Genomic DNA, 26,431 nt, shown 5'->3' on the forward strand with positions numbered 1-26,431 from the left:
AACTGCTTCCAGGAAAAAGACCCATTTGCAACCCCGCTAACCTGGAAAATTATGGCATACAGTTCTTTCCCACCATTTTCATGGGTGACTCATGGATGCAAAGAAGTACACATAAACACTAAAGGGTTTGTGTCTGGGTGGTGGTGAAATGTTCAATGATATTTGCTGTTGTGTCACGCCAAACCTGCTGGTGTGAATGAAATTTAGTGCAATCTATCAGTCAAAAACTCACAGTTCCATAAGGCAACAGTTAATGCACAGTAGAAGGAATGTTAGAAACCAGAACAAGAGCATTGTAAACAGGATCACTAACACAACAATCTCTGTTGGTGTTTGTCAATTCTTGAATAGGAGGCATATGTAACAACTGGCATCAGTTTCCCCTGTTGTACAGGAACTTAACTGCTGTTTTCCACCCCACAGGGTTGACAGCTGTTGGTGGATTGGCACTGATGGGGGGACAATATCTCCCTGATAATGTGCCTCAAAGCCTTGCTGTTCTTGCTGCTTTTGTGTCCTCTATCAACATTGCAGGTATGGACTATCTTTTGGCTTTCTTGCTTATTGTCTTTAGGAATGTTGAACCAAAACAGTGATGTCACGAATTGCAATGGCCAAAAGGCATGGTATGCTTGTGTATCCAGATTGAGAGAAACCAGTGAAATACGTTTCTGACCGATTGCTGTGATCCTCTAGTTATTTGTTCATGAGAAACCTGAGTCCTTAAGCTTGTGCAGTAGCAACAAGATCCATCACAGGTCCTAATGTCACCGTGCTATAGAGAAAGGACCATATAGCTCAGGGGCAGAATGTTTGCCTTACATGTTTGCCTTGCATGGAGGTCTCAGGTTCATTCACTGATATCTCCAGGTAGGGCTGGGAGAGGCTTCCTCTCTGAAACTCTGGAGAGCCATTGACCGTCCATGTAGACAGTACTGAGCTAAATGGACTAATGGGTATAACTCGGTACGGTATAAGCAACTTCCTCAGTGAGCTGAGGCCATGATGAGGATGACTTTGCCAGTGTTGGAGAGCTTTTCCATGAACTGCCTTAGACTGAGCCAGACCCTTGGTCCATGTAGCTCAGCATTGTCTACACTGACTGACAGCAGATCTCAAAGGTTTCAGGTAGGAGTTTCTCCCAGCCATACCTGGTGGGGATTGAGCCTAGGACCTTCTGCATGCAAAGCAGATGCTCTACCACTGAGCTGTCACCTTTCCATTCCAGGCCTGGCTTGCTCTGCTATTTATCCACAAGCTATCAGCAGCACTGTATGTCTCCCCTGCTCCAACAGATATACACTGAGATCCTCTTGGACCTCTGGTTTTGATATGTGTTGATTCCATGCCACTCACATGGACCATGACCCAGTCAGTGATAGCTAAACATCTGTTCTGGTTCTAGTTTCAGCCTCCCCCTCTTGCAAGCATCATATAATAATTCACAATTGCATGAGGACGAACCTGTCAGGAGCTGGAGTCAAGCGTAGGTCAGCAATAAAAAACACAGTGCCAGTGAAGTTAACTCTTCACTCAAGAGACCAAAACAGCTCAGGCCTAGTCATCCCAGCAACTCTTCCCAGTATGTCTTGCCCCAATGCAGCAGTTATGAGGACTGAAGGTCCATGCCTTCCCACAGCTGCCTGACCCCTCCTCTCCAGGGTTTTTCCCAAGCAGTCGTAGACTGTGTCTGTGCACAACCAATCTCTCCTCTGCCCTTTTCATTTCTCTCTGTGTTCTGGGTGAAAAGGGGTTGAGGGAAGCTGGTCACAGCAAGAGGGGAGACTCCCTGGATTCTTCAGCAGCCGGCCTCTGTCCCCTGTGCCCGCTCCTGCCTCTGAGTCTGGTCTGCCCTCTGCCGCAGACTCTTCCTGCTCACTCAAGCCTGTTGCCTCCTCACCTTCCGACACCTCAACCCTCCTCCTCCCAGTCTGTCCCTTCTTCCCTCTCTGATCACTCATCATCATCCCACCACCAATCCCTGGGCTCTGAGCCATCTTCCCTGGGGTGGGGGTGTTCCCCAGCTGGTGCCTCTCCCCACTCCTCTGCATCCAGCCAGTCCATGCCAGCACCCTAGGAGAGGCTGAGAGTCTATTATTAAACGGAGGCTTAAACTTCAGAACAATTGCCCATGTTCCTAGCATTCAATAATACCACTATGCTGGTTTCGAAATCTAAATATTCTTTTCTTTTCTTTTATGGGAAAGGTGGTTTCCTAGTCACGCAGAGGATGCTGGATATGTTCAAGCGCCCCACTGATCCCCCCGAATACAATTACTTGTACCTGTTGCCTGCTGGCACTTTTATAGGAGGATATGCAGCAGCTCTCCATAGCGGATATAACATTGAACAGGTAAGAAGATCTCTTGGGGACCCAGGGTACCATTTTCTTTCGTTGCATACAGAAAATGTAAATTGGCAGTTTTCGGGGCACATTACAGACTGCACGCACACACCCCTCCCCCCCATCAACATCTAGGAACTGTAGTTTTTAAATGGTGCTGAGAATTGTATTATTTCTGCATGTGTGTGCTTTAAATGCATGCTGTGTGAGGCTGAATTCTATCTACCTAAGAGAGTCATTCCTAACCCCCCATTTATTTATTTTTGCTGCAGCTTGCCCCAATTCTTCTGTGGTGAAAACACTGCAGAACCTTTGGGAATGGCACATGATAATGCAAACAAATTGCTAATGCAGAGAAGATGAGGGTTCTTAAACCCCCATTCTAAGAAAAGAATAGGACCCACGTATTGGTTTGGCTTAGTAGGCAGTCATGGCTTGCTGTCTCCACCAAGTCCCAAGAAGAATCCTTTAGCTTGCACAGTGGCAAAGGGCAAAGTGGATATTTGTCACTTGGCTTCAGAGAGAGGCAGAAGCAAGCAGGAAAAACGTGCATTTCTTCTGCCTTCTCTGAGGCTCCCAGCCCAAAGCAAGAGCCGGAGGACTTCAGGGGAGATAAGATCTGTTCTTATACTTGGCACAGTGAAGAATGCCGTTCCCCAACCAAATTCATTGCAGCTCGTGCCAGAATGCCCCAGTTGTGCCAACGTATTTAGTAATCCTGCAGTTGTTCCATATAATTACAGTGAGTGCAATATATCATTCTTTGCAGCAAATTGGGTGCTTTGGCATTCAGCATTCCTGGTTCTGTTTGGTATACACAAACAGTCCTGGTTTACTCTCCTTTTACTCTCCTTCCAAGTATGTCTTTGGATTTGAAGTCTGTGGGTGAGGCCTAAATTACCCCCTTACCCTCTTTTTTTTTGTACAGTGTCTAGCAATTGCAGGTGCTTTATATGTTTTTTTGAAAACTATTATTATTATTATTAATTTTCACTTCTTAAGATGATCTACCTGGGTTCAGGCTTGTGCTGTGTCGGTGCTCTGGCTGGCCTCTCCACCCAAGGAACAGCTCGGCTTGGCAATGCTTTGGGCATGATGGGTGTTGCCGGGGGCATGGCAGCTACTCTTGGAGGCCTAAAACCATCCCCTGAGCTGCTGGCGCAGATGTCAGGCGCAATGGCTCTTGGTGGCACCATAGGTGAGTGCAGAGCTAAAACACCACCTGGTTTTAGGAAAAACTCTGAACACAGGACAGTGTCTTTTTTTGCAGTTGAGCCTACTGAAGGTGATGTCATTTTCCCCTGTCAGGTGTCTTCATGCTTTAGAGACGTGGGGAAACTTGTTTTCTTTTTAGCAGATAAAACAGCCCACAGTGGTGAGTGGGGGCCATGGGCAAAAGAGGGGGGAGGGAGCAAGAGATGTAAATTTTGTGATTACAGTGGTACCTCAGGTTACAGACGCTTCAGATTACAGACGCTTCAGGTTACAGACTCCGCTAACCCAGAAATAGTACCTCAGGTTAAGAACTTTGCTCCAGGATGAGAACAGAAATGGTACAGCCAGTGGCGTAGCGTGGGTTGTCAGCACCCGGGGCAAGGCAAGTAATTTGCACCCCCTAACCCGTGGATTTGCGCCCCCTAACCCGTGGATTTGCGCCCCCTAACCCTAACCCCTAGATGTTGCGCCCGGTGCGGCCGGCCCCCCCTGCACCCCCCACGCTACGCCACTGGGTACAGCGGTAGTGGGAGGCACCGTTAGCTAAAGTGGTACCTCAGGTTAAGAACAGTTTCAGGTTAAGAATGGACCTCCAGAATGAATTAAGTTCTTAACCTGAGGTACTAATGTACACATTAGGCAGCGGCTGTTTCTGGTTGTCCAGCAGGGCCCACCACTAGCAGAGGTTATGGGGCCTGCCCTCATGCTTTGAGCTGGCCCCAACCTTCACAATACTTTGAGATGTGTTTCTTATATTTCTTTATAGTTCTTCAGCTCATTTTGAGCACATTACACTAATCCTGGCCCGACTGCACTGGCTGTCAGTTAGTTTTTGGAGCCAGTTCAAAGTGCTGACTTTGACCTATAAAGTCTTAAATGGCTCAGGGCCACAATACCTCAAGAACCTTCTTTCCCCATATGAACTGACTTGGACCCTGTGGTCATCATCTGAGGCCCTTCTTCATGTACCTCTTCCACAAGAGGTCTGGAGGGCAGCAACATGGGAACAGGCCTTTTCTGTGGTGGCTCCCCATTTGTGGAATGCACTCCCTAGGGAGGCTTGCCTGGTGCCTTCACTAAGTATTTCTTAGACACCAGGGGAAAACATTTCTCTACAACTAGGCCTTTGAAACGTTGTGTAGTCTTTTAAATGTGCTTGTGGGAGAGGAGTTATTGATTTGTTTTTACCATTTTATTATGTATTTTGTGTTCTCATTTTGTATTTTTATGTTGTGAACCGTGCAGTGATATTTGGATGAAGGTAGGCAGATCAAAAAACAACATGCTTTATATGCTCTGTCAAGACAAGCAAGAGCCATCATCAGAATTAAAGGACAGTCTATGAAATCATAGACGTCAGAATTAAAGGACAGAGTCTATGAAATCATAGACGTCAGAATTAAAGGACAGAGTCTATGAAATCATAGAATAATAATAATAATAATAATAATAATAATAAAAATAAATTTATTATTTATTATTTATACCCCGCCCATCTGGCTGGGCTTCCCCAGCCACTCTGGGCAGCTTCCAAAAAAATATTAAAATACTATAATACATCAAACATTAAAAGCTTCCCTAAACAGGGCTGCCTTCAGATGTCTTCTAAAAGTCTGGTAGTTGTTGTTCTCTTTGACATCTGGTGGGAGGGTGTTCCACAGGGTGGGTGCCACTACCGAGAAGGCCCTCTGCCTGGTTCCCTGTAACTTGGCTTCTCACAGTGAGGGAACCGCCAGAAAGCCCTCGGTGCTGGACCTAAGTGTCCGGGTAGAAGTCAGGAGTAGAAAATAATTGGGGGGAAAAAGCTCCTTAGTTTCTTGGATAATAGGTGCTTAGATCAGGTGTGATGCCCTCCAGATGTTGTTGGACTACAGCTCCCATCATCCTTGACAATTGGCCACACTGGCTGAGGCTGATGGGACTTGCAGCCCAACATCTGGATGGGACCATATTGGCCATTGTTGGCCTTCTTGCAGTTGTGTCCAGCACTTCCTATATTATTCTTATTTTTAGGCTTGAAATGCAAACCAGAGACTGCACATTTGTGCTATTGCTGAAGAAACTTTTGTATTGTAGTGCATGCTGTCTCTAGCTTAGATGTTCCTGCATTGAGGGACAGCTTCCTCTTTAAGCACCACAGCATCTGATGGTTTACTACTTTTCTCTTGACAGGTCTGACAATTGCCAAACGTATCCAGATTTCGGATTTACCTCAGTTAGTGGCTGCTTTCCACAGCTTGGTTGGCCTGGCTGCTGTCCTCACCTGCGTTGCAGAGTACATGATTGAGTATCCTCACTTTGATACTGATGCAGCTGCAAACCTCACCAAGATTGTGGCTTACCTTGGCACATATATCGGAGGTGTAACCTTCAGCGGCTCTCTCGTCGCTTATGGAAAGCTCCAAGGTAAATTGGCTTCTCTTCCTTTCCCTTCCCTTCCTGTCCCTTGGCATATCCTATCCATCTTTGTACACATGATTGCATACTCTTTGGTATGCATGTGTGCATGCCATTCCTCTTTGGTTTGGTTTTGGCTAAGGTGGTAAGCCTTTGTCCTGTATCCATATCAGACTGCAGGTGTAGACTCAAGTTGATCGAATACATTTTCACATATAAGAGATTCACTTGCAAATAGAAAGCTAACATGTATGGCTGTGATAGAGCCATTCTTCCTGACATCTAGGGCAGGGATGGGGAACCTGCAACCTTCCAGATGTTGTTGGACAATAACTCGCATCATTTCTGACCATTGTTTGTGCTTTCTGGAACAGATAGGAGTTGGCGCCTGGCAACATCTGGGGGGGCCACAGATTCCCCAACCCTGCTGTAGAGATTTACCAGCTGCTGAATCAGGGCCTGGTTGTTGCCAGTCCAGCAATTCTTGGTTGACCCACATAGCAGCTTTTGATTCTTTGCTTGAGGTGCCTGAGGCGCCTTTCTCATGGGAGCCTGGAATAATAAACTGCTGGGACATAACATCTGAAGTGGAAAGCCTGCTTTATACACTGAGCCTCCCTACACAATACATTTCCTCGGTGATCTGGCTTTTAAGTTTTGCAGAGAGCTTGTGTGTTTAGGGGATGCACCCTGCTTCAGACATTATGCCCCAACATTGCAATGGAGGGGGGTGAGAGCAGCCTTAGATTTGGGGGGATGGGTCTAAAAATTGGCACATTCTTGGCCCCTTCATGCAATTAACATGAGGGTTATCTGCGGTGTAGCTTGTTTTCTGGGAGATGTACAGTGGGCTGTGGCTATTACTTCTTGTCCCGCCTATGAATTTTCCATGATACATAGGTGTCCATACTTGGAAGCAGAATGTCGTACTAGATGGACCATAGGTCTGATCAATCAAAGCAATTCTTATGCTCATTGTTTGAAGTATATAATTGGAAGATGTTGTAGGCCAGGTGTGGAGAACCATTGGGCCTCCAGGTGTTGCTGAACTGCACCTCCCATCATCCTTGGCCATTGGCCATGCTTGCTGGGGCTGATGGGAGTTGTAGTTCAGCAATGTTATCCACATCCGTTTCAGGCCTACTATTTCATTGCTTCTGGAATCCTATTGATTCCTGTTGATGATGCCCATGGAAGATGGAGTTGATATTGGGCCAAAAGTAGTGTAGAGCAGATGGAAATAGAAGAGGAACTTGATATTGGGTCTGTGGGCTTCTGCCTCCTCCAAAAGCTGCTGATTTTCTAAAGCTGTCAATTCTAGGAATTGAAAGATCTTCTTTCCTTCCTTATTTGCTTACTGCAGGTATCCTGAATTCTGCCCCCCTCCTCTTACCAGGCCGGCACTTACTGAATGCCGGCTTACTCACTGCAAGTGTGGGAGGAATGATTCCCTACATGATCGATCCTAGTTACACAACTGGACTGACCTGTCTAGGGTCTGTGTCTGCTCTATCTGCTGTTATGGTAAGCATGGGATTTGAAGGGGGTGATTTGGAGTGCCGTTCTAGTGAAAATGCCAAACTGTAAACTCTGATGCAGAAAAATCACATTTGTTACTAGGCATGCTGAACTCCTACAAAGCTGAAGTAAGGTAGTGGTTATAAGCCAGCTAGTTGTATGGGTATGGAGAACCCTAAAGTTTCCAGACAGAGCAATGCAAAGAAATCAGTGTGGTATCTTTTGATTCCACAGTTTAGCCACCTGTTCTCCTTGACCTAATTTGATGTGAAGGTGGGAAAAATGAAATAGGGAAGGGACCCACTTTGTTTGGGCTTTGCCCCCACCCACTGTGATGTGCGACCCCCCAGAAGATTACCTCTGAGGGAATGCAGACCTTGACCAAAAAAAAAAAAAAAAAGGCTATCCACCCATTCCTTTGTTGGCTTAAAGCATGGGTAGGCAAACTAAGGCCCAGGGGCCGGATCCGGCCCAATCGCCTTCTAAATCCGGCCCACAGATGGGCCAGGAATCAGCGTGTTTTTATATGAGTAGAATGTGTCCTTTTATTTAAAATGCATCTCTGGGTTATTTTGGGGGCATAGGAATTCATTCATATTTTTTTCCAAAATATAGTCCTGCCCCCCACAAAGTCTGAGGGCCAGTGGACGGGCCCCTTGCTGAAAAGTGTGCTAACCCCTGGCTTAAAGATACACAAAGTTCTTGAGTTTGGTCCAGTTCTTTTTGTAAAGTCAGACTTGAAAGCAATGCTGGGTGAAATTCCAGTGGTTTAGGGAGGCTGCTTTATATATATATATAATATAATTCACATGACTAGCAAAAGTGAAGTTAATGGACAGTCAGCAAATAATAAGTAGAATTGCATAACAGTTACAGAAACAATGGTTTGGTCTTGGCATGGTATTTCAGTGGCCTTGGTGAATAATTTAGATACGCTTGAAAAGGAGAGGGCTGTGGAGATCATTCAGAATGGTTTTGAGCAGAATTGATACGCCAGTCTGCTTTTCATTTATTGGTTTCATTTTCATTCCACAGGGTGTCACTTTAACAGCAGCCATAGGCGGGGCTGACATGCCCGTCGTCATTACTGTATTGAACAGCTATTCTGGCTGGGCACTCTGTGCCGAAGGATTCCTACTCAACAACAACTTGCTAACAATTGTGGGCGCGCTTATTGGGTCTTCTGGTGCCATCCTGTCTTATATCATGTGTGTGGTAAGGAAAACGTAGACATGTGCTTTCTCCCGTCAATACGCTGAGAAGACTGAATCATTGTGTGTGTGTGTGTGTAAAAGTTTTGTGTTGTAACTTCAGTCTTTGTGTTTTTAACTTGTTCATTCATGTCATTTTCCACCCACCCTAGTTTCTCCCCATGGCTCTTTTTCTTTTGTAGCTGTTTGCCCAATTCAGAGTACAGTGGTACCTGGGGTTAAGTACTTAATTTGTTCCGGAGGTCCGTTCTTAACCTGAAACTGTTCTTAACCTGATGCACCACTTTAGCTAATGGGGCCTCCTGCTGCTGCTGCGCTGCCTGAGCACGATTTCTGTTCTTATCCTGAAGCAGAGTTCTTAACCTGAAGCACTATTTCTGGCTTATCAGAGTCTGTAACCTGAAGCGTATGTAACCCGAGGTACCACTGTACTGATTCTGTCTTTTAAATCCTTAAAGCACATTATATCCTAAAAGCTCTGAAACCAGGACTCATGAACATGGTATTTATACTGATGTAGTATACCATGCAAGGGACGCGGGTGGCACTGTGGGTTAAACCTAGGGCCTAGGACTTGCCGATCAGAAGGTCGGCGGTTCGAATCCCCACAACGGGGTGAGTTCCCGTTGCCCGGTCCCTGCTCCTGCCAACCTAGCAGTTCGGAAGCACGTCAAAGTGCAAGTAGATAAATAGGTACCGCTTCAGCGGGAAGGTAAACGGCGTTTCCGTGCGCTGCTCTGGTTCACCAGAAGTGGCTTAGTCATGCTGGCCACATGACTTGGGAGCTGTACGCCGGCTCCCTTGGCCAGTAAAGCGAGATGAGCGCTGCAACCCCAGAGTCGGTCATGACTGGACCTAATGGTCAGGGGTCCCTTTACATTTACAGTATACCATGCATTTGAAGCTGTTCCTTAGTTGCTAGGCATGCAGCCAGGGTGATTTCTCTTTATTTATTTTTGCTTGGCTAACTTTTCGTTACTTAAAATGTTACACATTGATGTACTGTTCACAGAAACTTCAAACATATTCTGTTTCGCTTAGGGAGAGAAGTAAAATGACTCTGCTTGCAACCTGCAGGTTTTTTATTTTATTTTAAGTAACATTAAGGGTATAACTTGGATGGCCACTGCGTGGCAGCAAATCTGCATGAATGAATCACTAATGCATCTGGAACTTCTTGTAAACATTAAATTGTACTGGTGGCCTATACTGTACAGCAAGACTGTTAGCTCTTTCTCACCCCCCCTCCTGTTTCGTTTTTTTAAATTAATAGGAGGTTAGCATTGTTTCCAGTTCATCTCCAACTTTTTCATCTTTCCTAGTCCATGATGTTATTTGTCTCCTTGCATCTTCCATGGACCTGAACTTTGTTACCGTCTGTTGCCTTTGGGAAAGACTCATGTTTGATATTGCATCATGGTGTCACCTTGAGGCTTAGACAACTCTTGGAAATAAAAACTTGGAGAAAGCCACAGAGGGAGAACTTAAGATAATAATAATAAATGCTGAAGTTTTTCTTCACAAAACTGTATTCGTTGCATTTGATTTTTAAAAGACAACTTGTTTAAAGCATTCAGGGTTTTTGTTTTCGCCTCCCGTAGGCCATGAATCGCTCTCTTGCTAACGTGATCCTTGGCGGGTATGGCACTACTTCGACAGCTGGTGGGAAACCCATGGAAATAACCGGCACGCATACAGAAGTGAATGTGGACAGCGCCGTTGACATGATAAAGGAAGCCAACAACATCATCATCACTCCTGGTAAAACTGAAGCTGCTGCTCATGGCTACTGCTTTTGTAGCCTGTGCCATGAGAACCAGATTCTGTGTGATGAACAGTATCCGTAAATTAAGAACATTTGCTCTGCTAAAGGTAAAGGTAAAGGTACCCCTGCCCGTACGGGCCAGTCTTGACAGACTCTGGGGTTGTGCGCCCATCTCACTTAAGAGGCCAGGGGCCAGCGCTGTCCAGAGACACTTCCGGGTCACGTGGCCAGCGTGACAAGCTGCATCTGGCGAGCCAGCGCAGCCCACGGAACGCCGTTTACCTTCCCGCCAGTAAGCGGTCCCTATTTATCTACTTGCACCCGGGGGTGCTTTCGAACGGCTAGGTTGGCAGGCGCTGGGACCGAGCAACGGGAGCGCACCCTGCCGCAGGGATTCGAACCGCCAACCTTTCGATCGGCAAGCCCTAGGTGCTGAGGCTTTTACCCACAGCGCCACCCGCGTAATACAAATTGTGGAAGACAATGGCCAAGCCGATACTGTTACCAACCTAACTTCATATCCACACCTAGTGCCTAGTGTCTTATTAAAAAGAAATAATAATAATAATAGTAATGATAATTATTATTATTTATAGCCTGCCCATCTGGCTGGGTTTCCCCAGCCACTTTGGGCGGCTTCCAACAGAATATTAAAAACATGATAAAACACCAATCCTTTAAAACTTCCCTAAACAGGGCTGCCTTCAGATGTCTTCTAAAAGTCAGATAGTTGCACTTCCATGAATAAATAAGCTTAAGTGTTTGGCTTCTCTCCCTATCATTCCTTGTATTACTTGCCGCATTCAGGTAATACCCACACCATACATTTCAAGCACATGGCTTCTCTCAAAGAACCCAGGGAACTGTAGTTTGTCAAAAGTGATGGGAATTTTAGCCTGGGGTGTGTGTGTCATAAATTATACTTCCCAGTTAGCAGGAGTATCCATTGTTATTGGGGCCGATCATTTCATTATTGCCTGTACTAAAATAAAAACCCTAACCATCGCATAATAGAAGTTTCTCTGGTTGAAGATTGGATACATGGGAAAGTAAAGACAGCCAGCATGGTTAATTTAGTTTCTGTGTTTCTCTCCCTGTCCATCAGTTAACCCGGCAAACATGTGAGGCATTGGTAAAGCACTTCACAGCATCTGGGCTTTTCTGCTTCTCCGCAGGTTATGGTCTTTGTGCAGCAAAGGCTCAATATCCAATTGCTGACTTAGTGAAGATGCTGAAGGAACAAGGCAAGCATGTCAGGTGAGTATTTTTTGGCTGGGAAGGGAAATAATGCACAGAGGATCAGGTGGTTTTATTGTTTTGAAAACCACAAAGAGGTTTTGATGATTAAGCAGCCTCATTGAGACGATTGTATTTCCAGCTGAAGAACCCTTGCCATTCTGCATGCAGTTCCTTCACTTCTTCCTCACAGAAGCCAGGAAATGAGGCAATATTCAGTTAACCAAAGTTTCCTGTTGATATTGGAACCAGGGAACTGTGGTCAGTGGCTTCCTGACAAGCGAAGGCATGAAGCCGAATTTACACCATGGTTTCATACTCTACCCTGTTTGGGAACTGTTCATAGTTTGTTGAAGACTCCCTCACTTGTTTCCCATTCATGCAGGGTAGCATCAAAGCAGCTGCATGTGGGGCCATGAGACTTGCTCATATTTTGGCTTATTAAGCCAAGATGTAACCATCCAAATGTAGCTACTGTGTTAGGGGAACATCTCTCTCCTTCAGTATCTTATCTATACATAAACACACACACACACACGAGATTTTTTAGTGGTAGCATCTGCTTTGAGGTTTTGTTTTGTTTTTTACAAGCAAGTGGCATGTAAATTTTATGAAATAAATATACAGTGGTGCCTCGCAAGACGAAATTAATCCGTTCCACGAGTCTCTTTGTCTTGCGTTTTTTTCGTCTTGCGAAGCACGGCTATTAGCGGCTTAGCGGCTATTAGCGGCTTAGCTGCTATTAACGGCTTAGCGGCTTAGCGGCTATTAGCGGCTTTAAGAAAACAAGGAAACAAAGGAACAAAGGAAACAAACTCGCAAGAACTCGCAAGACATTTCGTCTTGGGAAGCAAGCCCATAGGCAAAATCGTCTAGCGAAGCGACGCAAAAACCGAAAAACCCTTTCGTCTTGCGCATTTTTCGTTTTGCGAGGCATTCGTCTTGCGGGGCACCACTGTATCCTAGAGCCCACTCTTTCGAAGTAAGTCAAGAGTTTAAAGAGAATCAGTTAAGGCTATTCTCTTCTACCCAATGTTTGTTTGTTTATAATATGAACATGTGCATCCTATGTTGTAAATTGGGGTTTTAAGGCCAGTTTGAGGTGCTGGTATTCACTTGTAGAACCAGCACATTTTCTTTCTGGGGATACTCAGGGGTACACAGTACTGGCACCCCCCCTTGAAAAGAACTGGTTAAAAGTGTGGCACTTAACTGTAACAACTTCATGGTGAGTACCGGCACATTTTTTTCTAGAAGAAAAGCACTGTGTAGAACCAGAAACAACTTGGGACTAAGTTATCTAACTTCACCATTCAGCCTTGCAGCTCCTTGTATGCCTGCCCCCAAGTGTAATCAAATATATAGGCAGATGTGAGAGGAACTTTCTGGTGGTGGCTTCATGACTATGGAACTTCCTCTGGGGTAGGATGCAAATTGCTTTTTCTCTGCTGGCCTTTCTCATATATGCTAGATGGTTTTATCACAAATGATTATGTGGCCCTAGAGAGTTTTAAATTGGCGTATTTGAAGTCTAAGGCTTAGCTGGCTTGATCTTTGTTTGATTAGGTCTTCTGTTATTAAATTAGTTCTGTGGTTCTTAATTTCTGGAACAACACGATGGTTTTTGTAATCCTCTGCTTGTTTGTGGTGTGTGTATTAATACTGCATGGACGCTGCCTTCCATAGATAATCATTCGGAATGGGGGGCATGATGGCATTATTGTTGACCACTTTTTCATTTGGGTGAACGTGGATTGATGCTTAAAATGCCAGAACTGCTTGTGCTGCCCATTGAATTCCTTTGAAACATGGAGCTGCTGTTGGATCTTCCAACAATTAATACAAAATGGGTGTTGCCATCATTTAGGGATAATTCTGACATTTCAGGTGTAGCATGACCATGCTTGCTGCTGTGTTCTAAGCCACCATCACTTCTTTATAACACCAGGACTGTGGCCCACCAATTTTTAACAAAACAAAGTGCTTGCTATTCTCTCTCTCTCTCTCTCTCTCTCTCTCTCTCTCTCTCTCTCTCTCTCTCCACCCACCTTTTCTTTCCTTTGGCTCCTGTGTGAGCTAGTGTTTAAGCCCCCCCCCCCCCATTTTCTTCCTTTTTAAAACCTCAAAGCACTAAAGACTTTCCTTTCTGCGTCAGCTCTGTACAGAATAAATGTGAATGGAGTAGATGCTAGAGCCCATTTTGGCAAGCGTTTGCCACAGCAGTTACCTGGAGGGATTTATATGAAAGAAGTCTGTATTTACTGTTTGCGGCATGTTGGGTCTTTCATCACGTTCTGATGCACCCATGGCGTTCATTGAGTGCAGCTGCTTGCCCCGCGCTTCCTGCCGGCCCCACAGAGCCTCAGGACAGCGCTGCGTCCCAGATGCGGTGGCATTGCCTGCACATCTGTGACAAATAAATGCCAGCACAGTCATGTGATGGTCATCAATGTATAATACCTGTGCTGCGCCAAGAAAAAATTGCATCTGTCATCCCGATGGCACGCCTGATGTCTGTGATTCAGAGATGCTGTGATTTTGGTGAGCCTTGCGCATAGCCATAACATGTTCCAGAAAAGAAACAAAAAACCCTCAGAGATTGTGTAACATGTAATGTTAATACTGAGACTTGCGACTCAGAAGCGTAGGAGAGATTTTGGGAGGGAAACAGCATTTCCTAACATCACCATTGGACATAAGGTTTTCCTTTGCAGCAGGGTTGCATCTTTAACGTATTACTAAAACCAGGCAAAAAAAATAGTATGTGCCTGTAACATAAGTTCCTGCTGTTTTCTCCCTGTCTGTATCTTACTGCGTAATACAGTAAGTATCTTGGTGATGGATGTGCTGTGTTTCTCAAGGAAGCGTTTCCAAAGACATTTCCCCCCCTTGGGTTGATTTTTTGCCGGAAGCCTAATGGCTAAATAACTTGCAGGCAAATACAGGAGCAGGCTCTTTCAATAAGCACTGGGTTCAAAGTGAGGTGGTAGCAAACCTCTGCCTGTGCTGTTCTTTTATTTTGAGATGGTTGTTGCACTAGATGCTGGTATTAATTGAACGATGAAAGCAGAGCAGCAAGCAGCGACCATCCACCAAGGTTGTGATCTTAAGAGCACAGTTGCTTGCAACCAAGTCCCATTGAAGTCACGGAAGTTTTTAACAAAGCAAAAGTGGAATTGGAATTGAAGTATCAGAAAATTCCCCTCTAGTTGGGGAGGCATCATTTCCAGCCTCGCATTCCTGGAAGGGGAAGCAAATGGTATGTGACAAATAGAGAGCAGGCACACTGACTTCCAGCATCATCAGTCAAGGCAGCAACAAACAAACACCCACTACTGCCATCGCCACCCATGGGCTAGGGACAAGAATCACACTGAACAAGGATGGGAAAGGGGGTCATAGCATGTCTCCAACAACAGAAAAGGGGGTTTTCAGGTCTATTTGTGAGTTCTTTTTTATAATAATTTTTATTAATTTTAACATATAAATTATAAAATATACCACAAAACTTATCACTTATACAATCTTTTTAGACTTCCATCAGCACCTCTGATGATCCACCGTTTTAACCACTTCTTATGCATTTCTTAACTTTATATTGCCTTTACATCTCTTAACAAATCATCCTCCCCCTTGTCCATTTTTACAATACTTCTAGTAATACTCCTCACAAAACTTCTTGCAACCCTACAAACGTCGTCTGTTCTTCACAATTACTTTTCAAATAGTCCGTAAATTTACTCCAGTCTTCCGTGAATTTCTGGTCTCGCCGGTTTCGAATCCTTCCTGTTAGTTTATCTAATTCTGCATAGGTCTATTTGTGAGTTCTTAGAGGTGAACTGTTGAAGGCATTATACTGTGAATCCCAAGTAGGGAGAGCACTGTTGTGATCATGTCCCATTTGCAGGCTTCACACAGGCATCTGCTTGGCCACAGTGAGAACATGATGCTGGATTAGATGAGCTTTTGACCCCATTCAGCAGGACTCTTCTGATGTATGTTGGCTACTGGGGTAAACAAGTTGCCCAACTAGATTGGCTTTTTGACCTGATTCAAGAGGGCAGCTCTGGCATTTTTACAAAGGAAAGTGTGCTCTGCATCTGCTCCAAGTTGTTCATTCCCAGGGGCTATGTCGTTCTTCAAAACCAGATTCTGGATCTGATCTCAGGCTCTTATTGAGCTCTTGGTAGGGAGTAATATTTCATGCAGTTCCCGGTTCTATAAGGCAGGTCACTGTTTCCATTTTTGCAGACTGGGAATTCTGGTGTGAGCAACACCATCATTCATCCGTTCTACTGCATGCATGGGAGTTGGGATTCGAACCCAAGTCTCTATGGAACCATGAGCTTTTGGTTGGCTCTGCGCCATTAATATATTAGGGCCCAGAAAGCTCCTTTTTTAGTTTACAGTACCATTTAGGATTCTTTTAAATAGTCTGTGTAAACTATTTTCACTCAATTTAATGTTCTTCATAATATGTTATATGTCTTGTTTGAAACACTGAAACGTTTCACTAATTCAGCCTACTAAATGCCACTTCTAGAATTTAGAATTCATGTAACTTTGAGAACAGGTGAACACGTATTATCACAAACAGTATCCACCCCCCCACCCAAGTACTTAAACTGCAGAATGTAAATATGCCCCACTGAAGGCATAAGATAAACACCACAAACCTTGTAAGTCAAAGGTTTAGTGTCTCGCAGCTCCAGAACACAGCTTAATTAACAACTGTTTGTACCACTCCACCGTAGCCAAGCCCTGTCCCCTAAAATACACATGACTATTTGGACATTGCGATGCAGTTCTACTCCAGGGATATCAGAAGCATCCGGAAAGAGCTGTAAATCCTTTCACAGTTCTCCTCCTCCTGTGTCTACACGTTGCATACAAGGAGTTGCAAAACTCTGTTGTTCAGTTAGTTATTTATAGGAAACTTCTCCCTGACTTTTCTGCTATACACAGCACCCAAGGTGGCTTGGCAGTTAGGTCTAACAGCTGTGATAAGGATTGTGCTTTGTTTTTTAATTTATTATTGCACTGGGAATCCAGCCTTTCCTCCAGGGAATTCAGGGTAGGCTACACAGTGTGCCCTGGTGGTCCTTCTGCACAGGAAGTGCCTGGACCACAGACTGGACTTGCTTAACTTCTGGAAAGTTGCAGAATGGTCTCCGGACACGCCCTGCTTCCATTTTGGCCCATACATAAATGCACTAAAGATCTCTACTCACAAGTTCCATTCCAGCATTCCTCACACTCCCCAAACTGTGTTTTTGCTGCGGTAGCAGCACTGAAGTGTATCGACTGTTAGGGGAGGGGTAGTACCTCTGGCAGAGAACATGTTGTGCTCCTTCTTGGGGTAGTTTGTGCTTTTAATGCATAGTATGGATGTGGCCGCGACCAGGGACGCGGGTGGCGCTGTGGGTAAAACCTCAGCGCCTAGGACTTGCCAATCGCATGGTTGGCGGTTTGAATCCCTGCGGCGGGGTGCGCTCCCGTCGTTCGGTCCCAGGGCCTGCTAACCTAGCAGTTCGAAAGCACCCCCGGGTGCAAGTAGATAAATAGGGACCGCTTACCAGCGGGAAGGTAAACGGCGTTTCCGTGTGCGGCTCTGGCTCGCCAGAGTAGCTTCGTCACGCTGGCCACGTGACCCGGAAGTGTCTGCGGACAGCGCTGGCTCCCGGCCTATAGAGTGAGATGAGCGCACAACCCTAGAGTCTGGCAAGACTGGCCCGTACGGGCAGGGGTACCTTTACCTTTACCTTTTTATGGATGTGGCCAAAGACTCTGGCTGTATCCTCACAAGGACAACTTCCTCAAAAAGTGGGGCCATTTCCAGCCTTTCTCTAAAATGTGCTTAAACTTAACCACAGTTCAAACTCTTATTTTGCTTAGCTTATCATTGGATGGGGCTCCAGTGCTGGCTACGAATTTGGCAGATGCACAGGACGTTCTTTAGGGGTGTTGTTTATTTATTTATTTACTTATTTTTACAACTCAGCAGTGGAGAAGCCCCACTGGTGTGCGGCAAGGCTGCCCAACTGGAATACAGCCAGAGGTCCTTATTGTAAAAAGCTGGAAATAATAGGCTTTCACTGCACTGACACAATGGAAGTTCATGCGTCCAACCCGTCACAGAATTTGTCTGTTGTAATTTAATTAATAATCTTATGTGCAAATAGCTTCTGCCAAAATTTCTGAGACATAAGTGATCCTAGTAAGCTACATCTGCTCGATGCCTATCTCTGCTTGCTCAATAGCATTTCTGAGCACTGCTAAGAGTTATAAATTTGCTGTGTAACATGCTCTGCTAGCCACTCTGCCTCTGATTATCCTGGTGCGTGCAATCTCTCTCTGTTCCCAGTATCCACTTGGTTGGCAGTTTTCCTAGAAACACACTCTCTGTTTTTGTCAGAAATATGATATGAATGAGAGAACATACGAACATCCTTAGGAGTGTTGTGCTTGCTTGGAATACATGTGAATCAGAGTTTAGAGAGGACAGACCCCAGAGACAGGAACCTGTAAAGGGAAATGAGGGATTACAAGTTTTGTAACCTGTAATGCGTTCAACCCAGGCTTCTCTGCTTGTGGTGAGGCATAAGGGGTGTTTGTACCTTGCATTCGATTCATGTGCCATCTGTACAAAAATAGTTGAGCTCCACACCCACAGTTTTCCACAAGCAGTTTCAGGGGTGTTGTATATTCATTCAGCTGTTCACATGTAGTGCTCAATGAGTGTTCACTCTGTGTACACAATGGCTGAGCTGTTTAAATCAACAAGCGCATGCTGTTTTGCACAAACACTGAGAATTATAATATAATATAATATAATATAATATAATATATAATTAATATAATATAATATAATATAATATAATATAATATAATATAATATAATATAATATAATATAATGCAGCAGCTAGACTGGTGACTGGGAGTGGCCGCCGAGACCACATAACACCAGTCCTGAAAGACCTACATTGGTTCCCAGTACGTTTCCAAGCACAAATCAAAGTGTTGGTGCTGACCTTTAAAGCCCTAAACGGCCTCAGTCCAGTATACCTGAAGGAGCATCTCCACCCCCATTGTTCAGCCTAGGCACTGAGGTCCAGCGCCAAGTGCCTTCTGGTGGTTCCCTTGCTGCGAGATGCCAAGTTACAGGGAACCAGGCTGAGGGTCTTCTTGGTAGTGGCACCCGCCCTATGGAACGCCCTCCCACCAGACGTCAAAGATAAAAACAACTACCAGACTTTTAGAAGACATCTGAAGGCAGCCCTGTTTAGGAAAGATTTTAATGTTTAATAGACTATTGTATTTTAATATTCTGTTGAAAGCTGCCCAGATGGGTGGGGTATAAATAATAATAATAATAATAATAATAATAATAATAATAATAATAATTTTATTTTAGGGTTGGAAGGGACCTCAAGGGTCATCCAGTCCAACCCACTGCAATGCAGGAATCACAGCTAAAGCATCCCCGACAGATGGTCACCCAACCTCTGCTTAAAAACCGCCAATGAAGGAGAGTCCATTATCTCCCAGGGGAGTCTGTTCCACAGTCAAACAGCTTTTACTGTCAGAAAGTTCTTCCTAATGTTGAGTCGGCATCTCATTTCTTGTAATTTGAATCTGTTGGTTTGGGTCCTACCCCTTGGAGCAATACAACAATGCAAATTGGTTTCCACTGCTGGTTCTTAACCAAGGAAGACATTGCCAACAAGACCTCAAATTTAAATTGTTACTGTTCATAACACACCAGACGAGAGAAAGACAAAATAAGATGTATGTTAGGGATGATTAGGAAAGTGACAGAAAATGTAACTCCAAATAATATAATGGTGCAACCACACTAGGAATAATAGGTAGAGTTCTGGTCACTCAAAAATGGAAGTCAGCCCTGAGTGCTCACTGGAAGGACAGATCCTGAAGCTGAGGCTCCCATACTTTGGCCACCTCATGAGAAGAGAAGACTCCCTGGAAAAGACCCTGATGTTGGGAAAGATGGAGGGCACAAGGAGAAGGGGATGACAGAGGACGAGATGGTTGGACAGTGTTTTCAAAGCTACTAACATGAGTTTGACCAAACTGCGGGAGGCAGTGGAAGACAGGAGTGCCTGGCGTGCTCTGGTCCAGGGGGTCACGAAGAGTTGGACATGACTAAATGACTAAATAACAGCAACAAACAACAATTGTCCCTCCCAAACCTTGAGGGAGGGAGAAGAGAGATGAGTAAGAACATGCAACCAAAAGATGCATTGTAATAAAAACTGCTTAGATATAACTTATATTGGAAACACAGGGGAACTGCATCTCTTGCCTGAATTCTAACACAGACATCCACATTGGAGTTCTTCTAAAAATTATTGTGCTTCAGCAGGGTTTTGGTTTTTTTTTTTTTGGAAAGAGGAGAACTGTTTCACATGGCTTGAATTACTTAGTGGCTGACTGGCTGAACCTTTAAGCTTCTTAATATTTTGTCCTATTTGTTTTGCTGTTGTATATCTGATTCTACATCTGGTCTTTGCTAGAAGGACTGCAGTTATTTTCCCTCTAAAGTATCCTTGGGGCTGTGTGCCGTTTGCAAACATGCTTTGTGAGGAAAAAACCTACTGTTTCTATCAGCCTTCCCTACCCCTTCCGTCCCCCAAGTTTCTAGCCCCTATGGTTTTTAAAAATAGGGCTGGAAACTGATTGCTGCTTCCATGTTAGTTTAAAATTGCAGAAACATTTCCATGAGATGCTCAATTAAGGGGAAGTATATGTATATACATGTATAAAAGGAAAAAAAGTATGCTACAAATCCAGAAGCAGCTTTATGAAATGTACACTATCCTGGAAGTACTGTAGACATGTGAATACATACTTCCTGTGTTGATAATTTTAGGGCCAAATGAGACATGTCACAGGACATCTGAGAACAAGGTCTACTTTGATTTTTCTTTAGCTCAAGGCAAGGAAGCACTGCAGGTACTGGTTTTAGTTGCAAAACAGCACAGGGCAAAGGAATGTCTCATTTAGTGTTTCCCTGTAGTTGCTTGTGATTTCTCTCTATTTTTTATCCCTTGAGGAGTCCTGTTCATGAATCTCCTATATAACATGCCTTGTTTAGTCCCTAGATGCTCAAGTGGCTTGGCAATCATAACACAGCAAGTAACTAGCTTTGGTTAGTGCTAACACCAGCAGTACCTTAACCCTGCAGAATGATTCTTTCTAGAAATGTGAAGCAGGGCAGTGGGAGATACATGAGCCCTCAATAGCCGTCTGTCAGATAATATATGCTTACACCAGGCCTTCCATATCACCGCCATCTTTTCCAGGACCACCACTAAAACATGTACTTAAACACAACTCACCCAGTTCTCTGAACAACCAAAATCAAATATTGGAAGCAGGTTGTCACAGATAATTAGGTGATCTGGGCATGGGAAGAGTTCTCCTTAAAGAAAAAAGAAAATCTTAATTACACCTATGCTTCTGTGGCCTAATTTGACTACTCACACAAGATTGGTGTCCTTTGTTTTGTTTTCAACATTTCTGTAGAAAGCTTGATGAAAATAGTTGGCCGGTGTGCTAAAATGGTGGAGAAATGTTCATATTAAGGATTAGGTATGATAGTGAAACACTGAGCGTCATAATTGCCATTGTATTAGTTTTATGTTGAACCCTCTTTTAGACAGAGCAAATCAAATCTAGTGTGTCTGTGTTGACAAATTTCCCATACAGTGGTACAAATTATATAAGGTGGGGAGAAGCTTCTCTATACTTTCCTCACTCCTGCTCCAGAGCTCCTGCATGTTTCTCAAATAGAGGCCAGGGTGTTCCAGGAATACAAAGCAAAGCTTCTGAAAAACATGTTTTTAATTCCCAAGTGGACTTAATTAAGCAGGTGGACTTGCCCACCTCTTCTTGCCACAGGTTTAATCTCTTCAATAATTTCATGGCAACAATCACCCCCATTAACTTGATAAATTCAGCAGTTCAGTCCTTGTGTATTTGAGACTTGATCCAGAAGCAGCTAAATCTTCACTATTTGGGCCAGAATCTGGGCTCTAAAGAAAATCTCTATGTCATGTTGAATTGTTGTAGACAGAGGTTTTTCACACAAGGACTTTTTACCCTTGAGGTGTTTGTGAAAGGCTTTTCAAGTTCAGCTAAATTTTAAACCCATCAGTGGCTTCCAGCTCTTAGTTCTTTGGTATAGCCCCAGGGCCAGCTTTGTGACATGATTTGGATTTTTTTTAAAAAAAAAATTTGGCAAAAATCCCCATCTTGCTTTGAACTGGTTTTATACATGAGGAATTTGGAGTGTTGAATTGGCTTGTGGCTTTTGTTGTAAAGTATGCAAATAAAATTAAAATACCTAGCATTTTAAACTCAAATCTAAACTCGTTCAGGCAACAGCTTCACATTGACACTGTTAGTAGTAACCTGCATGATTAAAGCAATCACTCATTTATACAAAAGCATACAAGAAGAGGAGGGACGTGGGTGGCGCTGTGGTCTAAACCACTGAGCCTCTTGGGCTTGCCGATCAGAAGGTCGGCAGTTCGAATCCCTGCGACGGGTTGAGCTCCCATTGCTCTGTCCCAGCTCCTACCAACCTAGCAGTTCGAAAGCACCTCAAAGTGCAAGTAGATCAATAGGTACCACTCCAGCGGGAATGTAAACGGCCTTTCTGTGCACAGCTCTGGTTCACCAGAAGCGGCTTAGTCATGCTGGCCACATGACTTGGAAGCTGTACGCCGGCTCCCTTGGCCAGTAAAGCGAGATGAGCCCCGCAACCCCAGAGTCATCTGCGACTGGACCTAACCGTCAGGGGTCCCTTTACCTTATTACAAGAAGAATCATAGAATTGTAGAGTTGGAAGGGACTTTGAGGGTCAGTTAGCCCCACCCCTTGCAATGCAGGAATCTTTAGCTTAACATGGGGCTTGAACCCACGACCCTGAGATGAAAAGTCTCATGCTTTATCCTGTTTCCCACAGTGCCAGCCAAAGGCATATGGGAAACCCATGGGCAGAATATGAGGGTAATGTTCAGCCCTTTCCTGCTGGTGCCTCCTAGCTACTGACATTCAGTGGCACGCTGCCTGCCTCTGCTTCTGGAGCCATCATGAATAGTAGCCATTTATAGCCTTATTCAATGAAATTCAATAAAATTGTCTAATCCCCTTAAATCTGTCCACATAATGCATGTTGGCCACCACAAAATCTTGTTGCAAATTCATCGTTTCAACTATGTACTTTGTGAATAATTACTTCCTTTTGTCTTTCTCAAATCTTTAACCATTCTGCTTCATTGGAGGACATCAGGTTCTAGTATTTTACATATAAGAGAGGGGAGGAAAAAACCTTCATCCTATTTCTCTTTCCCATTTCATTCACAATTTCATATACTTCTATGTCTCCCTTACTCACTTTTCTCCCCTAACCTAAATGAATGCTTTAATTGCTTTGTCTTTAGGAAACCATGCTAACCCCGTTTTTGTTGGTTTTTGCAAACCTTTCCCAGCTCTACAATATCCTTTTTGAGTGACCAGAACTCTACCTATTATTCCAAGTGTGGTTGCACCGTTATATTATTTGGAGTTACATTTTCTGTCACTTTCCTAATCATCCCTAACATACAGGAGAAGGCTATGAGCGTTTTCCAGTGCCAGAGGTAGCAGGCCTCTGAATACCAGGTTGGAAGAATGCTTCCAGGATTGGATCTGCTTCCAGGATTGGATGGGCTTTTGGTCTGACCCATCAGGGTTCCTGTGTTCTTAACTTACCCTCTCAGCCTTGGGTTTCCATCTTTAACATGTTTAGGGAAGCTTTTAATGTTTAATAGAGTATTGTATTTCAATATTTTGTTGGAAGCCACCCAGAGTGGCTGGGGAAACCCAGCCAGATGGGCGGGGTATAAATAATAAATTATTATTATCATTATCATCATCATCATTATTATTAACATGTGGGGTTGTACTCAAATAATGTGCTGTGATAATTAATAAGAGAAGAGTTGGGGAAGAGTTCAGTGGTAGAGCATCTGCTTTGAATGCAGAACCCAGGATTCAATCCTCAGCATCTCCAGGTAGAGTTGAGAGAGACCCCTGTCTGAGAAACCTGGAGAGTCTCTGCTACTCAGTGTAGACCAGGGTTTCCCAAACCTGGGTCTCTAACTATTTTTGGACTATAACTCCCATCATCCCTAGCTAGCAGGACCACTGGTCAGGATGATGGGAACTGTAGTCCAAAAACAGCTGGAGGCCCAAGTTTGGGGAATCCCTGCTGCAGACAATACTGAGCTACATGGACTCAATGTTCTAAAGCTTCTTCCTATTTTCTTTTTATTTATTTTATTATGTACCACACACATGATTTCATTGCCTCTTTCTCCCACTACCCTCAGGTTTGGTATTCATCCCGTCGCCGGACGCATGCCTGGACAACTGAATGTGCTACTCGCAGAAGCCGGTGTGCCCTATGACATTGTCCTAGAAATGGATGAGATCAATGAAGACTTCCCAGGTGAGAGAGCCACTCTGTAGTCTGTTTTTGCTTTCATCTGTTTTTGTTTTCTAAAAAGCTAGCTCACAATGCTAGATTACAATATGAAAATTTGCAGTCTAAATTATGTCAGGTTCTTATCTGGCTCCCCCTGTCATTGTTATCAGTTCCCTTACTAAATGCATGCATTTTCATGCTGTTCCTTATCATTTTAATCTAATTTTTAAGCTTCCAGGAAAAACAATTTAACACTCTCCAATAATTTGTTTGGGGAAGTCCACCTGTACTGGTTTTATATCTCCGTGTGGAAATTGAAGTTTCTGCATCTTCATGCTACTATGATGCAAGCGGCTAACTGTTGGAATATTGAGTTCTGTTCATAATTTTGTGTGTTTATATGTTGTCTCTACCCCCCCTTTATTCTTAATGCAGAAACTGATCTAGTCCTTGTCATTGGAGCTAATGACACAGTTAATTCAGCTGCCCAGGAAGATCCAAACTCCATCATTGCCGGAATGCCTGTTCTAGAAGTTTGGAAAGCAAAGCAGGTAGGCTCCAAAACATTGTGGCAGAAATTCCATGTTTTCTCAAACTCTTTAAAGCTGTCATCTTATTAGTATTTATCTATTAGTATTAGTATTTATGTCCTCTTAATTAGTATTTATAATACTAATTATGCCCCAAGCTACCACACATTTTCTGCCTACTTTCTCCTGAACTCTTTTCCAATATGGACAGGCTAGAAGGCACTGTTGAGAGGGCAGGGAAAACTTGCAACCTTTCACCTAGAAGAGTGTCTTCCAAATTATTCTGCCCATTGAGAACTACATAGTGGAATATTGTTGCTTTCTCCCACTGCAGGGAGCTATCAGTGCCTTGATGATATAGACTGCTGTTACTCTAGTCCCCCAACTCCTCTTGGACCTACCGTATTTTTTGCTCCATAAGACACACTTTTTTCCTCCTAAAAAGTAAGGGGAAATGTCTGTGCATCTTATGGAGCGAATGTGCGGTCAATCGCTGGGTGCCTTTCCGGCCCTGCCCCCTTGCCCAGGCCTCCATTGTTGAATGTTCTGCAGACGGAGGCTGTTTGTTTCCCCAGTGACATGTGACTGGTTGATTAGATAATCTGTCTGGAAACTGTAAAAATGGTTCCCTTTCCTTTCCTAAAGAAGCTACAGAACTGTGAGTTGAATCCCATAAAAACAGGATTTTTTTCCCTTTGCAAAGTAAGCTCGACAACTTTGAGCTGATCCTCAAAAAAAGGAGCTTTTCCCCTTTGCAAAAGAAGCTGCACAACTGTGAGCTGATCCCCCGCAAAATGGGGCTTTCCCCCTTTCCTCCTCTAAAAACTAGGTGCGTCTTATGGTCAAGTGCGTCTTATGGAGCGAAAAATACGGCGTTTGCCACACCCGTATTGAATAAACAAAAAGTGTTGCAGCTATCCCTTAACAGAGTATGGTCGACTTTTCTGAAACGTGTGGGGGAAACCTTTAGCCCCAACCTGACAACAGAACAGTTAATTTGTATTGAAATAATTTTTTTTCCATGGGGTTGCTCTATATAAACAACCACCTTCTTTTGTGTTGTTACTGAGTATTTATACCTGTGCCATATCTAATACAAGTTCCTCGTTTCAGGTCATTGTTATGAAGAGATCTCTAGGTGTTGGCTATGCAGCTGTGGACAATCCAATCTTTTACAAGCCCAACACTGCTATGCTGCTTGGGGATGCTAAGAAGACGTGTGATGCCCTGCAGGCCAAAGTGAGGGAGTCCTACCAGAAATAAACACCTCTTCTTTAAAAAGCTATCCTTTGGCCAGTATGAACAAAAAAATCTAAAATGTGTTAAGTCATGGGTTGTTCTTGAAACAGAGGTTCAGAAAAAAAGTGTTAAGGGTGAAAATTTAACTAAAAGTATATAAGGGGGAGGGGGGAACCCAAAGTGAGCTCTCTTGTGGGGCTGGAACATGGATTTTTAGAATTCTTGAATGCAGTGCATTTCAGAGGAACACAATGACACTCAGGAATTTGGGGGTAAATCTGTCCATCTAGTGTGACATGAGATATAAGGGAAGCATTTATACATGTGGGGCAGCTGTTGCCATTTTTATAATTGGCTTCAGTTCTTGTTTATTGGTTCCAAGTGAACACAGAATTCAGCTGATTGGCTCTTTTCCAGATCTCAGACCCCTTAGCTGGATATCTTAGATTTTGGCTGGCTTCTTACTTACGACCTTCTAAAAT

At 44.0% G+C, this 26,431-nt stretch overlaps 1 protein-coding gene across 2 annotated transcripts in view; it reads left to right on the forward strand.

Moving 5' to 3' along the window:
* NNT (nicotinamide nucleotide transhydrogenase) overlaps positions 1-26,030 on the forward strand; it is a 51,940-nt gene extending 25,910 nt beyond the window's left edge. For both annotated transcript variants that reach the window (XM_053407737.1, XM_053407738.1), the window contains exons 12-22: positions 424-534; positions 2,208-2,353; positions 3,347-3,542; positions 5,732-5,965; positions 7,320-7,480; positions 8,510-8,689; positions 10,287-10,446; positions 11,626-11,707; positions 24,086-24,204; positions 24,616-24,731; positions 25,824-26,030. In XM_053407737.1, coding sequence (XP_053263712.1) covers positions 424-534; positions 2,208-2,353; positions 3,347-3,542; positions 5,732-5,965; positions 7,320-7,480; positions 8,510-8,689; positions 10,287-10,446; positions 11,626-11,707; positions 24,086-24,204; positions 24,616-24,731; positions 25,824-25,973 — 1,655 coding nt within the window. In that variant the 3' untranslated portion in view covers positions 25,974-26,030. The remainder of the gene's footprint in view (positions 1-423; positions 535-2,207; positions 2,354-3,346; positions 3,543-5,731; positions 5,966-7,319; positions 7,481-8,509; positions 8,690-10,286; positions 10,447-11,625; positions 11,708-24,085; positions 24,205-24,615; positions 24,732-25,823) is intronic.
* Positions 26,031-26,431: the final 401 nt, after the last annotated feature.

Source organism: Podarcis raffonei, chromosome 11 (genome assembly GCF_027172205.1).
Source record: "Podarcis raffonei isolate rPodRaf1 chromosome 11, rPodRaf1.pri, whole genome shotgun sequence".
Lineage (NCBI taxonomy): Eukaryota > Metazoa > Chordata > Lepidosauria > Squamata > Lacertidae > Podarcis > Podarcis raffonei.